The sequence below is a fragment of the Ostrea edulis genome, chromosome 4, assembly GCF_947568905.1.
Source record: "Ostrea edulis chromosome 4, xbOstEdul1.1, whole genome shotgun sequence".
Taxonomy (NCBI): Eukaryota; Metazoa; Mollusca; class Bivalvia; order Ostreida; family Ostreidae; genus Ostrea; species Ostrea edulis.
The window spans coordinates 63079862-63093324 of record NC_079167.1 but is presented as its reverse complement, the minus strand read 5'-3'; the positions used below and the strand labels follow the sequence as shown (position 1 = coordinate 63093324).

Below are 13463 nucleotides of genomic sequence, written 5' to 3'. Positions count from 1 at the left end.
AATAAACACTAACACTTATTTCACAGTTCTCTGATCATAGATTGATACCTATATCAAATAGTACCATGAAGCACAGGTTCATTCTATGCAATACTACTCCTTTTTTTCTAATTCTAATCAGGTATAAGGAAATTGAAATGATGTTTTATTAGGTTTCTTGCATTGCATTGATAGATTAAACTTCACATTTTAACAGATTGTGTGGGTGTTAATTTCCTGAATACTTAATTTATACACTATATTCTGCCATAAACTACCTTGCCGAGAAGAAAAACATCATAAATGTATGATTATGCCTGAAAAGTGCGATGCAATTCAGTACCTGTTAATGATGTAATCAATGCTAAATAGTATCACTAACAAAGAAAGAAGAGCTGTCCTAGCAGAATTCGCGTATTTGTCCTTGTCCACACGACCTTGACTCATTGCCATATGATACATACACTTTTGTATCCTGTATAGATCTCCATATGAAAATTATGAGCCTCGCAATGAAAACAGAGAGACTGATGTCACAGTGCATGTACTATACTAACAATAATAAAATATACTAACAATAAAGTATGCTTTTATCTAACAATCTCAATATTTATAAGCCTTATGATATCTACATATTCCTTTTGACGGTAGCCGACTCGGTGCATTTATCTCTGCTTTTCCAAGATTCGCTACATGTGCCAATTTTTATATTCATAACAAAACATACCAGTACATTTTCTAATATACTGTTTTGCACTACTCAAACAGTAAATCATTCAGTTGTTTACAATTTCTTTCGGGAGCAACTTACTAGATTTCAATGCTTACAATCTATCATAATATTATCTGTTTACAATGCATCTTAGATTTTTTTTTCTTCGGCAGCTTAGGTTTATCTTCTAATTCTGCTGCAGATGGGCTATCTCTAGCAAGTAATAATTTTGCACTCCATTTTATAAGACCTTCTGGATTTTGGTATTATTTTCACTGATTTTGATGCGTTTTATTGCTTTCATCATCATTCTTGCCAGCATTACCTTAAGTTCTCTCTCCGGCAGTTTGATTTTGTCACTGTTGTTGGACATTAACCCTGTGTACAACTTGCCTTCTCTCCTGATAAAAAGTCATAAAAATGCATTAAATCTTACATAACTCTTCCAAAACCACATTATGCAATAGTTTTTATGATATCAAATCCTTCAATATTAATTTGGCTATGATGTATATATGTATTTTGATCAAACTTTGTGTGAGGTATAAATTTTGTCTATCCCGAAAACTTTTGCGTTCTTCTGAGCCATCTATTTTGACGGAAATTACAGATTTTTACGTACAAATGAATCATTCATATCAATCAAATGTAACAGGATAACATTTGGTAAAGGAAATTTTCGTAACACTTGTCATAGCCAAATGCTGAACTGAAACTAATGCATATTACACTTTGTACTTTTCTGTTAATATAAAACTGCAAGAATTGATACTTGGTTCTCTGAAGTTGGTAAATAATGAGCCCAAAGCTCAATTCAATTTTTCTTTAATGCAAGTACATCAACATGACAACCCTTGATCTTTATATTTTCATGTGGTTCTTTCATACTCATCCAACATCAAATTTCTCGGACATCAGATCAAAGCATCTTTTGACCTTGACCCCTCTGCCCTTGACATGACTCACTCTCTGACTTTGACCATTAAATCTTTCTGTAGTGACTGTGTCTCGCGCTGTAGATGACTGTAGACCCCTGTTGCAACAAGGCCTGCTGAAAATGGCCCAAAACATTGGTCCACAAACTTCCTGAAAAAATACAAGACAAAGAGAGCCATTAGATTACAAAGCAAATAAAATAAATGACAGAACCTGTTGTCTAGTAAAAAAAATTCGTAATTTATTGGGGTGGGATGAAAAAGCAGGATGTCTCTACACTTGAGTGTTTCCAGAGATGTAGTCATATCATTTATTGATCTCATAAGCGGAGATTTACATGACAAGTCATGCTCCTTTAAGAATTATAGGAAGGACATTAAATGACATTCGTCAAATGGGATCTGGTGGTGCTGATTGCCAGTAAAAAGATCTCATGAGCACTAGGAAGAGGCAGAGGACACTAATGGACATCTTTTACATCTGCCAACCTTGGCAGTCATTGCATAACATGATCCATTAATAATCAAATACTTTCTGTAATTCTTTGAAAAAAGTGACTAATAGGGAATAAAAGTTCCAGCTTAGGGACAGTATTTCCATGCTGAATGACAGAAATAAAGCAAAACTGAATTCGTTGGGAAAACATAGAAAACTCTCCAGTATTAGGTTGGTTGCACTTTTTTCACTATCTTTTTTTTTTGGGGGGGGGGGTCATGAACTCTGGTGTGCAGCTATTACCTCACTGTATTTCTGACTTGCCTATGCAGACTTTAAAAGATTAACAAGGGTGGTAGGACATCGAGTTCTTTCTTGACACAACAATAATCAATCTCCATCAGCCATGTGTAAAATACTTAAAATACCACATGATCTAACCCCTGTAATTTAGACAAATGCTAGAGATAAGACATTTTTTCTTCATTTTAAAATACATTATGGCTGATAATTCTCTATTATTGACTGGAGTACTGATATGGTGTGCATTTTGGTAGCCCTGGAATATTTAAATGAAGTACATTGTGACCCTCCCACTAGTTTGTTCTTCAGAGAGAGATTAGTGTTCAACGAATCAACACAAACATCAACGCTGGTTCCTTCTCCCAGCCGTTTGTTTACATGGACAACCACATGATTTTTCTTCTTACTTGGATTACAATTTTAACTACACATTTACAGGTAATATACATCATGTTTTTATCATCTTGGAAATAACAACTTTATCTCTAATGAGCTTGCATTACATGACTCTAATGATAACTTGTTAATTTTTTCAACTGTTAAAAAGAGATCGTTTGAAAATCATACGAAAGAATTCTTTTCTTCTCGTCTCAATTTTCTGAAATTTGAAAACAGACACTTCTTTCACTCTGATCATATGGTCCATAATGATAAGTAAAAAGTTTGTTTGTAGGATCAGAACCACACCTCCCATAAGATAAACAAATTGGCTGTTCCCTTCTAAAACATTTTTTTCCAGCCAAAAAAGTAGAGGTGCATTAGGAAAACTCATTTTCTAGGGGATTTATCTCAGCGATTCTCTCCGCTGTTTGTTTAAGTTCTTAAATCGACCAAATCCTTACTTTCAAAGGGATCGCCACAATAAAGGCTATACCCTGGTCAGTGTGGAGCCAAGAATATTAAAAACTTGTGTTGTACTTCTAGCTACAGAGAACAAAATCTCCCATATTGGCAGAGATGGCAACCACCCCTGCTTGCTCATGTAATGTCATTACAATAACAGTTTATTTTATTTTTAATGAAAAATGGTTTTATAATCTTGGATAAGCTCCGAGAGGCAAAACGATTTACTGTAGATTACTCTTCTTGATTACTAGGGATTTGATTAGGATCTACACTGATATGCTTTAGGAGGACTGCAGATCTGATCCCCTCATGGTACAGCATTATGCAACTTTGATCAAAGGCTTTTATAAGTAATGATGTTAACCATCAAATCCAGGAACTTACTCTCTCTCTCTCTCTCTCTCTCTCTCTCTCTCATATGCATGAATATCAGCTATAATTCTTAGGGCTCTAGTCTCCTATTCTCTCTTCCATACTTTGTAAAAAGGCAAATATCCAAATAGTATTGGCCAATATCTATTCACACTGCCCAACTCCTTGCACTCTGATATCACAAAGCACACACAAAAACCCTTCTCATAGTAGAACATTACAATCTTTTCACTTTTTTATTTGAAACCTAATCTTTTCCCTGACAATTTCCAGTTTTGATTTTACTTGGTAACACAACGCATGGCGCAATCTCTAAAGGCAAAGTAACCACACTGTTTGCCTCTATCTATCAAATAATGTGTTCAGCAACATTTAATGTTTGCCTTCTTATCAAAAAAACAGAATAAAAAATCAAGCTACTGTTAATGGCCTAAGAAAAACACAGAATAATCCTTGGAGAATACAAGGATCAGTGTCTGCGGCCATGAAGTATTTGAGAGGGAATTCTTGTAGGCATGAAGACGGAGCTGGAAAACAATCGAAAACAATTGTTGATACCAAAACGTGTGATGAGCAGTGAATGATGCCTCTGTTTGTCAGAAGGAATTTATCAAAAACCTGATGAAATCGCACCAGCCCTGACTGGAATGAACATAACTTGATGTCACATTTACCAACATGCAATGTTTATGTGGGCTTTGGCTTCATCCATCTTGGAATCCTAGAAACCAGCTATTGCAGCAAATTGTTTCACATTCCTACATTCCACGGAATACTTGATTGAAGGAGATGGACATCATAATGTGTGACAGTTATGACAAACAATTGCATATTTCTCCTTATACCATCACATTGGACAGAAGAATGTATTCAAAGGAATGAAGACCCAACATTTCTACATTCTAAACTTCTATATTCAGACATTGGATCAGAAGTTGAATACCTAAAGGGAGTGGGGAAATGGAAATATTATACACATAATTTGTTAAGGCAATTGCAAGGAAATTCACATCGCTATGTAAATTACATATGTGTTCAAGTTTTGTATATACCCATCAATATACATCATGGTCTTTTCCAGTCCACCATTCTCAATATCTTATGACAATCCTCTTTAATTCTGACTTATTCTTTATACTATATCAATAGATACACTACTGGGGCTCCCATCGTTTGTTAAATACACTTGCCATGAAAGCATATCTATCTAATCCTTATACTAACATAAACGGCTTTAATAAGTATCCCACTTGACAGGGTAAATACTCCATTTTAGCAAACATAAATTTGATGTCAATTTTCTGACTAAGCCCATACATCAATAAATTCCGGTCAATCATACGACCATAAATGAGTGCCTTATAAACTGTTGGTTTTCTGATCATCACATGCGCAATTGGTCAGTGAACATTTCATGGCCTTCCCAGACCCATATATTTTTCAGCACCATTCATAGAGCCGAATATTATTAACATAAATCACTCAATGCCAGAAATCGAATATTATGTTAAGAGATTAAACATGAAAAATGGAAGGCAAAGAGAAAAATTTCCCATATTATCACTTTTTTTCATTACGTGGCATCGATGCAATCACAATGCTCAAGTGGACACTATGAAAAATCTTTGACTAATACCCAAACATGTTTAATCATCGGTGAAATGTCTAACCAAGCATTATTTACAAGTCAATCCATCTGGAAAGCTAGTACAAATGTCTTGACAATGGACTCAGACCGAGTCAATCCTTCGGGATCCGTTTTGCTTTTTGTGTCTACCTCTAGGGTCTCTCTTTATTGTCACGAAATGAAAAAATAGAAAGCCAGGAGATTTCTTTGATAGCTCGTTGTTTAATCTGATCTTTGAAAAGGGACTTTGGGTGGCACAGAAGACTCAGTGAACAGCTTGATCTACAGAACGATAATATGTCCAGATAAACTGAGCTAGTCACTCCGGTCATTGGTGACAATCCTCCCCATTCCCCCTTTCACCTTCTCCAGATAAAAAGCCCAGACATCAACTTAAATACCTCAGGTGGAAGTTTTAAAAACACATCTTTTATTCCCAATCCAATGAAAACCAGAGACGGAAATGCTCCCATTTTATACAGCCCTGAGATCTCGCCATTACATCAATAGAAGGAGTATTAAATCCAGTTTGTAAATTTCTTCCCTGACGCCACATCGGGGTCTTCCTGCTTTGGCTTGTTTGCCCTCCTCACACCTTCATCCCCATTCTGGCTCCAGGACCTAGACAGTCCCAAACATACCTGTTGCACATAAGTAGGTTGAGAGGGGCTGTTATCTCCGTCCAGGTGATAACGCTAAGATTAAAATTGTGTAAGAGAGAATTGGGAAGTCTGGACAATGCTTCGGACATTTGGAGATGAGATGACAAACTTGGCTAATAATTCAATCAAATTGTGTTGAAAGGGGGCAGGTACATAGTTTACAATGAGGTGATAGCATTCTTTCTAAAACTTGTCTGAATATGAACAAGAGGGAATAATCCAAGGTTTCGATACTACAAACATCCATCACACAAAGTCAAAATTTCCGCAGGCTCTGAGGACAGTGGAACTTTGGAGAACTGATATACTTGAAAAGGATCTATAATGCTGTAATTCAGTCATATCAATGTGTTAGACAGAGTTCTTGACAATGGTTCTCATAAATACAGATATATGGACTATGACTGGATTATTTTTTTTAAAACATGACTTTTTGGATTTTTTCAAAAATAATATCAAACAATAACAGTTGGATCTCAATTCTGACCACAATAATATGTTAACTTTTCAAATCCATGAGAAAAATCTCCTTATCTAATGGAATAAAACAGATTACATGACAAGCAATTTGTACTGGCGTCATCTTCAGCAAATCAGGTAATTTGAGGCGCGATTTTTCCTTGTGTGTGCTCTTTTTTTAAACTTCCATAGGACAAATTGTTCTATTAGTACAATTTGAACAGGTCTCCTAAAAAATTTGTATGATTTGTGCAAAGTCATATTTTTTTCCTTTATTAAATCATGGGCAACCTAAGGCACTGTCTAATGAAATGTATAATTTCAATGGCATTTGTGACACTACAATATCAGTTTACAACCAAAGGGGGTAGTGTATTGTTTATCAATAAGTATAAACACCACTTTTCCTTTAAAGCCAGGTGAAAGATGAGTCCACCTTCAGTGCTATTACCAATTAAATCAACCTATAATGATATGTCAAATGGCATGTGTGAAAAGATTTTTATTCAATTTTTCTTTGATGATTTTTTTTCCCAATTTGTTAATGTCAAATTCTATTCTCCATAAATTACATGCCAAGAAAACAATATAACTGAAGAGATCAATAATTAAAATAAATATTTATGAACTGCCAGGGGTGCCCCTGTACTCTTTACAAAATCACACACATTCTTCGAAGGGGTTCAAAGAAAAAACAAATAAAAATATCCAAATGAATTTTCTGCATTTCTTCTTGTATAATCAAGCCCATTTCCCTGTGCATAACAATATTTGGCAAAAGCTGACCCTAATCGGAAAGATTTTTTTTAGCCGTAAGCATTAAACTGGAGACATAATTCTTAGGGCATGCATGACTGCTTGGCTCCACAATAACCTCCCAGAGCTAAACCACAGAGAAATTATGAAGAAATATGACAGGCCAACTCATATTACTTTGATGAGATTGGGTTATTGACAAGCACAGTAAGGTTAGGCGAGGTGATACAGTGAGAAACCATTTAATTCATTGGGTTTATCTTGTGTGTTGTTCAAAAGGATCTCTTGTTTCGGGGTATATAGTGGCGTTATTGTGAAAATGGATTTTTAACAAGTAACAGTTTACAAGGTTAGTAGAACAGATTTGAGTTTCTCACGTTTCTGTTGACAGAATTATCTATGGAATATTAAAAGATTAAATTCAAAATTCATAATAATTTAAGGCGAATAAACCTTTTATCCTGTTTCTTTCTGTGACATAAGCCATATTTTCATTTCATGAAGAAGAAAAACATGATTGAGCTAATAGCGAATGATGAATGAGGGCTGAATGTTTAGTTAATAGCCTGGGAAGAACAAAACTTATATTTTCTCTGAATTTTCTTGCCCATTCCAATGTCTGAAGAGACATCGCATACCATCAATTTTAGAGAATTAGAATGTTAGCAACTTAGTGAAGCGGCAAATTACAACACCCCAAAAAGACGATGAATACATCATCACTTGACAGCTTCAAAGGAAACTCTTCTGTTTTCTCAGCTAATTCATCTATTTAATATTTCAATACACCTGTTCAGCCAATGTTTCAAACTAAATTGACCATCTTTCTCTTCTCTCTCTCTCTCTCTCATATTTTTCCCAACTACAATGCCCCTTTAACACAAGTACATAACATCTCTAAACGTCATGCATTTATCATTGTAAACACAAATTTTTGTTATCATATTTCATACAAAGGTACAATATATTTTATTTCCCATACTCATGATATATTTTCATGAACATTTTATTCTTGGTATCTCAGATCTATCTCGTCTGAGTTGCGACTTGGGGTCTGATCTTTAGATTACCAGCCGGAGCCAGGGTCCATTAGGATACTTATGGGTGGTATTCTGGTTTTTTGTTTCACAGATCCAACTTTTATTGAATCATCATGAGCAGATGTGGGTTGTTAATATTATCAGCGGATTATTATATACAATCATCACAGACTTCCGGACTCTCTGAAGTAGAGACATGAATGTGTCTCAAGGACCATGGCCTTTCAAAACAAATTTGTTTACTCTCTCTCTCTCTCTTTTCTAATTCTCTCTCTCTCTCTCAATACTCTCATACTCTCAAGTAGTCTTTGTGTCTGTATAATGTTCTTTATAAATCACACTGTATTGAATACCTGCATAATTTTCTCTTTTTTATACATGGACGTTATAAATCATCACTATCTAACTGCAAATGCAACTGTTTTGGGACAATAAATCATCATTTATTCAACCATAAATACTACACCCTGCACCCCAACTGTCAGTGGCATATATTGCCTCTCCTAGCCATTGAAACACTGCCTAGGACCTATTAAAATGACATATTTATAGTCCCCTCTCATCCCAAAAGGAGAAAAGCTCCACCAATGTTTATTAATCAAACTAATTAACCACTCTTATGTCTAATGTACACATTCACAGATGACAATACAGAGTCTCGTTTTATGCCTTAGGCCCCTTCATAAGTTAGTACACAATTGACATAAATTATATTTGTACTACACAATACATCTGTTCTGTTTAATTGACATAAATTATATTGTACTACACAATACATCTGTTCTGTTTAATTGACATAAATTATATTGTACTACACAATACATCTGTTCTGTTTAATTGATTCGAGACCAATGTTTCCACAAGTCTATTTTCCTTCAGGACAAATGCACTCTGAGAAATCTAATTATATTAGCTACTACTGAATTTTTATTTAGAACCACACACAATTCATACCTTCATGACTCTACTACCAAGAGTGGAGGTGTGGGGACAGATAGACCTATTAGTTTACATTGCACTGAAGTTATTTCAGTTGATTTGACCCCAGGGTTAAGGAGTTCAGCCAATCACAGGTAATGCTGATTTAATCATAAATCACTTCTCAGGCTTTAGTTCATATTTTGTCTAATGATACAGACAGTGTATGATAATCACACATGACGTTGGTATGTTCAACATTTCACAAGGTAATTTTTACTGTATATTGATTTATTTCTTTATAAAAATTTGCTTTTGTAATGGATTTTGCACTGTCTATCAATTCTACAAATTTACCTTGAAACTTAGAAAAAAAAATTTACACTGCTTCGAATTAAAAAAAACTTCACAATTAATTTTAAAAAAATTAAACACTAGTATTTTCAATTTTTCAAGAAAAGTTAGTTGCAAAGCATGTATCGGTTTGTTCCAATTCTACCATCTTCATCAAAAAATGATTCTTCAATTTGTCGAAATTCAGAAAACTTCCCAAGAGAAACTTGTATTGACAACCTATCACATACTTCATGCATAAATGGATACAAGGAAGACGCAAAGACAATTAAAAAGACAATTGCATCATTGATTTTTTCCTCCTAAAAATTATTAAAGTTGTGACAACATAAATTCTTTAAATTTCTTGCCTTTATCTTCCTTAATGTTTGCATGAGAAATGAATGCCGTTTCAGACTAAGCTGTCCTTGCAATTTGTCAATGACAATTATCTTCCAGAACTTTCCTAGTTGCAAGAAATTGATTGAATATCATTTCCCCCAAATTGAATCAACATGCAATTTTGATGTACTGTCACAATGCAAACAGAGTCAAATGGAATCCCCACTTGTCATTAAATAGTGGAGAGATTGAGAAATCGGGATTGATCTATCCAAAATAAACATTCCAGATTTGTACAGTCGCAAAATGGGGTAGACATGGATTCCCTCCCTCCAATAAAGCAGTGTCTCTGCTGGAAGAAATAAAAATCTAGGTATTATTCTTGGACAAGTTCCTGCTATTCTCTGTTCTGCCTCACTTTATCTCTTTTTTCACTGGGACAAAACTGCTTTTCTGCCAGTTACTAGGCTAAATGTGATTGTTTTGTAGGCAGCGAGTGTTGATGCAATACTGATTAGAAATGATAGGAAACAGTGATCAGACATGACAGCCTGATAAAAAAAAAGAATCTTAGAGTCTGAGTGAAGGAGTTCCGTGAAAAGAATGTCATTGCTGCATGTTAAAGGCTAAAGATAAATCTCCTCAAGTGCCTCAGTATAACAAGGGATTTTGTCTGTCATCATCTGATCCCAAATGATTATTGTTCGGCAAACACGGGGGCATGCAAAATGTCAAACATTACCCAAAGTTCCTTTTAACTACTTTGACGATTACAATGGAACATGGTTTCCTCACCCACAGTTACAATTTTTCTCCATAACTGCCTGGCAGGAGTTAATTTTCATTAAATATTTAAATCAGATAGCCCATTGGCAGCTGTGCTATTTATACTGCAAGGCTGGATTTATAAGACACGGTAGTTTATAAACTCGTCCACTCAAAGCCAGGTAGATCCCAGGAAACTCTGTCCGTCTGATTAAGTGCATTTGTTCCATTCACCCGACCCATGATCAATTAAGGTGCCACTTCATCTTCATTATTCTCCATTGATTTCATCAACCCTGGTTTTCTAAAGAGTCTTGAGCTCTGAACTGACTCAGGTTCCTTTAAAGCATTAATGGTGTGTTAATCTCTCTTTTCAGGTGACAATTCAATCAGCCTGCAACCCTGGCACATCACACAAGACCAGCTCAAGATGAGCTGAGATGTCGCATCAAAAGGATGAAGCGATTCAGTCCCAGCGGTCAACACTACCCTGACCCCTCAATGCCTCCTGAAAATGTCCCCGAGGTTACGGAGGGACAGACTCTTTCCAACGAAAGCAAGAAAGTCAAGACAAACCAATCCTTTGAATCCTTGTTTGACTGTGAATCTCTGTGTGATGTGATTCTTAATGTAAATGATGGACAGTTCCTTTTTAGAGGACATAAAATGATTCTTGGATTAAAAAGTGAGATTCTGGCCACCATGTTGAATGAACTAAGTTCTAGTGAATCTCAAAGCAGACCAGTTCTAAATTTGAAGGAACTACCCGAGTGCAGTATGGTTTTTAGTCGGTTTCTGTACTTTATATACAGTGGGGCTGTCTGGCTTCACAGAGACTATGTACTTCCCCTTCACAGTTTGGCTGAAAAATATCAGGTGAAACCTCTAATTCAACATTGTCAAAGTTACATCAGTCAAATTCTTTTTAATATGATCAGTGCCTCTGATGGATGTAGAGGGTTTTCCATTGACATCATATGTGACATTTATGAAGGAAATCTGTATTCAGATGAAATTTGTGATCTCTGTTACAAAGTGCTGTGTGCCAAATTTCGTGACTTGATTGCTTCTGAAAGGTGGACTCTTTGTAGCTGGCACTTGGTGAGTGATTTGCTAAAATGTGATGATTGTAATGCTGAAGAAAATGTGATACTAACATCTGCTACTGAATGGATGAAAAAGAACCAATTAGCAGACAAAAACCTCATAGAGGATATTCTAGTCAATATTCGCTATCCATTACTTCATCGCAAAGTCCTGTATCAGTTGCAAAAAAATGGCATATTTAAAAACTTTCCACAAGTGCAAGTACTTGTTGAGAATGCAGTGAGATACCACTGTTTTAAAGATGTACCCGAGGCGAGGGATGATTTTGTGGGGGTTCAATTCACTAAAAGGACTACCTACAGAAGCAGACCCAACAGTACCGAAAACACCAGCATGAATTCACCAGAAACTCTATCCAGTTCAAGCCAGAATTTGAACATCAGTGTTCACAGCCAGGCCCACTGTTCTCCAGCAGTGTTCATACAAAATTCTCAACCTCCCCAAATTGTGCAAAGTCAAATTTACAGCAACCTTCTGCATGAAAGCCAAGAATATCACAGACTTCAGGAAGCTGTGCCTGCCCCACCCTCCCCGCCCATGCAACCTTCTGTCTCAGCCATCCCTCATATGTACAATGTGTCATCTGCTGCAAACTATGTACAAAATGCTAGTGTTCAAACTGGAGAGAGGTCCTCTTGAATGTGTTAAATCTGTTTGTTTCTTCTGCAGTATGCAGTATTTTTTTTTTATTATTATTATTACAGTGCTATTTGCATTTAGTTTCCATAATAATAAATCTTTGTCAAAGAAGTGCTTGTTACCTGAGTGAAGCTTGTCAAAATATTTTTGATTCTTCTGAAATTTATGTATTGTAAATTACCTAGACATTAAATCTGAATACAAAATCGAAGAGATAATTTCATTGCAGCTATCAAAGAACGGCTTGCCTGCAAATTTCTTTAAAATATGTTACGTTTTAATCTGTGAACACTTTGAATTTCGAAGATTAAACATGACATTCTCCACTGATGCTAGGTGTATTTAACAGTAATCCTGGAAAAAAACTAGGAGTTCATGGTTCACCTAATCATATTAGTGCACTGCATTTAGAATTAAATTGAGTGAAACTCAAGATTGAAGGAAATCCCAAACTGTTCACATACCAGCAAATCTGGAAAATCTAGCTATGTACCATGGCTTTGATGATTCTTTAAAAGATAGGATCGGGGACCTTATGCAATGGGAGCATTTTATCCAGACTTGACTAGCAAGGTAAATTAGAGGCAATTTGTCTCCTCCTTTCATCATGACTGCACTCTTCCAAGAGCCTCTTTGCTAACTAGCAATTAACGTTTTTATCCTACAAGTGCATTTTAAAATAATTTAATTTAGCATATTTGAAGGAATATCAAATACATCCGAACGCTTGCAAGCACATTTAAAAAAAAGAGAGAGAAAAAACTTCAGTAAAGTATTGGGTTAACATGGTTAAGTACTTGTTGAAAATTGGAAAATTTGAAATCCCCCCTCCCCACAATGACCAATAATTAGTTAGGTTTATGATCAACCATGCACTGAATAATTATTATCACAGTAATTAAATCTTGAAAGCCTTACATTTTTATTGATCTTTAATGAGAACCTGATTTAATGTCAGAAGCCGTGGAAACAAGTTGTTTTTGCTCAATATTGAATGATCCCCTTTGCTTATGTTGTTTTTCGTCATTAAATGTACAAGAAAAATGTTTTTTACAGCTTTTGTTTTCTTTCATCCTGGTTATCAGGAAAAAAATATTTTGGTCATGTTCTGATAAATACCCAAGATATGTGGCATTTTGTACAAATACTTTTGATAAAGTCACGTTTATGTACCTGATAGGATACTGGGCTATTTAATCAGCTATACGAAATCGTTCAAAGGACAAATGTGT

General features: G+C 35.4%; 2 protein-coding genes across 13 annotated transcripts in view; one reads left to right on the top strand and one right to left on the bottom strand.

The window, feature by feature from the left end:
- Nucleotides 1-13463, bottom strand: part of LOC125672084 (uncharacterized) — a 78385-nt gene that overhangs the window by 21453 nt on the left and 43469 nt on the right. For all 7 annotated transcript variants that reach the window (XM_056163382.1, XM_056163385.1, XM_056163384.1 and 4 more), the window contains 2 exons: nucleotides 1658-1777; nucleotides 1017-1092 (listed from right to left, as the gene is read on the bottom strand). In XM_056163382.1, coding sequence (XP_056019357.1) covers nucleotides 1017-1092; nucleotides 1658-1777 — 196 coding nt within the window. The remainder of the gene's footprint in view (nucleotides 1-1016; nucleotides 1093-1657; nucleotides 1778-13463) is intronic.
- LOC125672085 (BTB/POZ domain-containing protein 17-like) lies at nucleotides 1776-13279 on the top strand. 6 transcript variants are annotated; one of them, XM_048908190.2, is made up of 2 exons: nucleotides 1776-7436; nucleotides 10863-13279. In XM_048908190.2, the coding sequence occupies exon 2, from the start codon at nucleotides 10942-10944 to the stop codon at nucleotides 12229-12231; it is 1290 nt and encodes a 429-aa protein (XP_048764147.1). In that variant the 5' UTR covers nucleotides 1776-7436; nucleotides 10863-10941; the 3' UTR covers nucleotides 12232-13279. The 6 variants fall into 6 exon arrangements, with proteins under 6 accessions (XP_048764147.1, XP_048764151.1, XP_048764148.1 ...); XM_048908194.2 differs by having other exon boundaries at nucleotides 1776-10093; XM_048908191.2 differs by having other exon boundaries at nucleotides 2509-2803.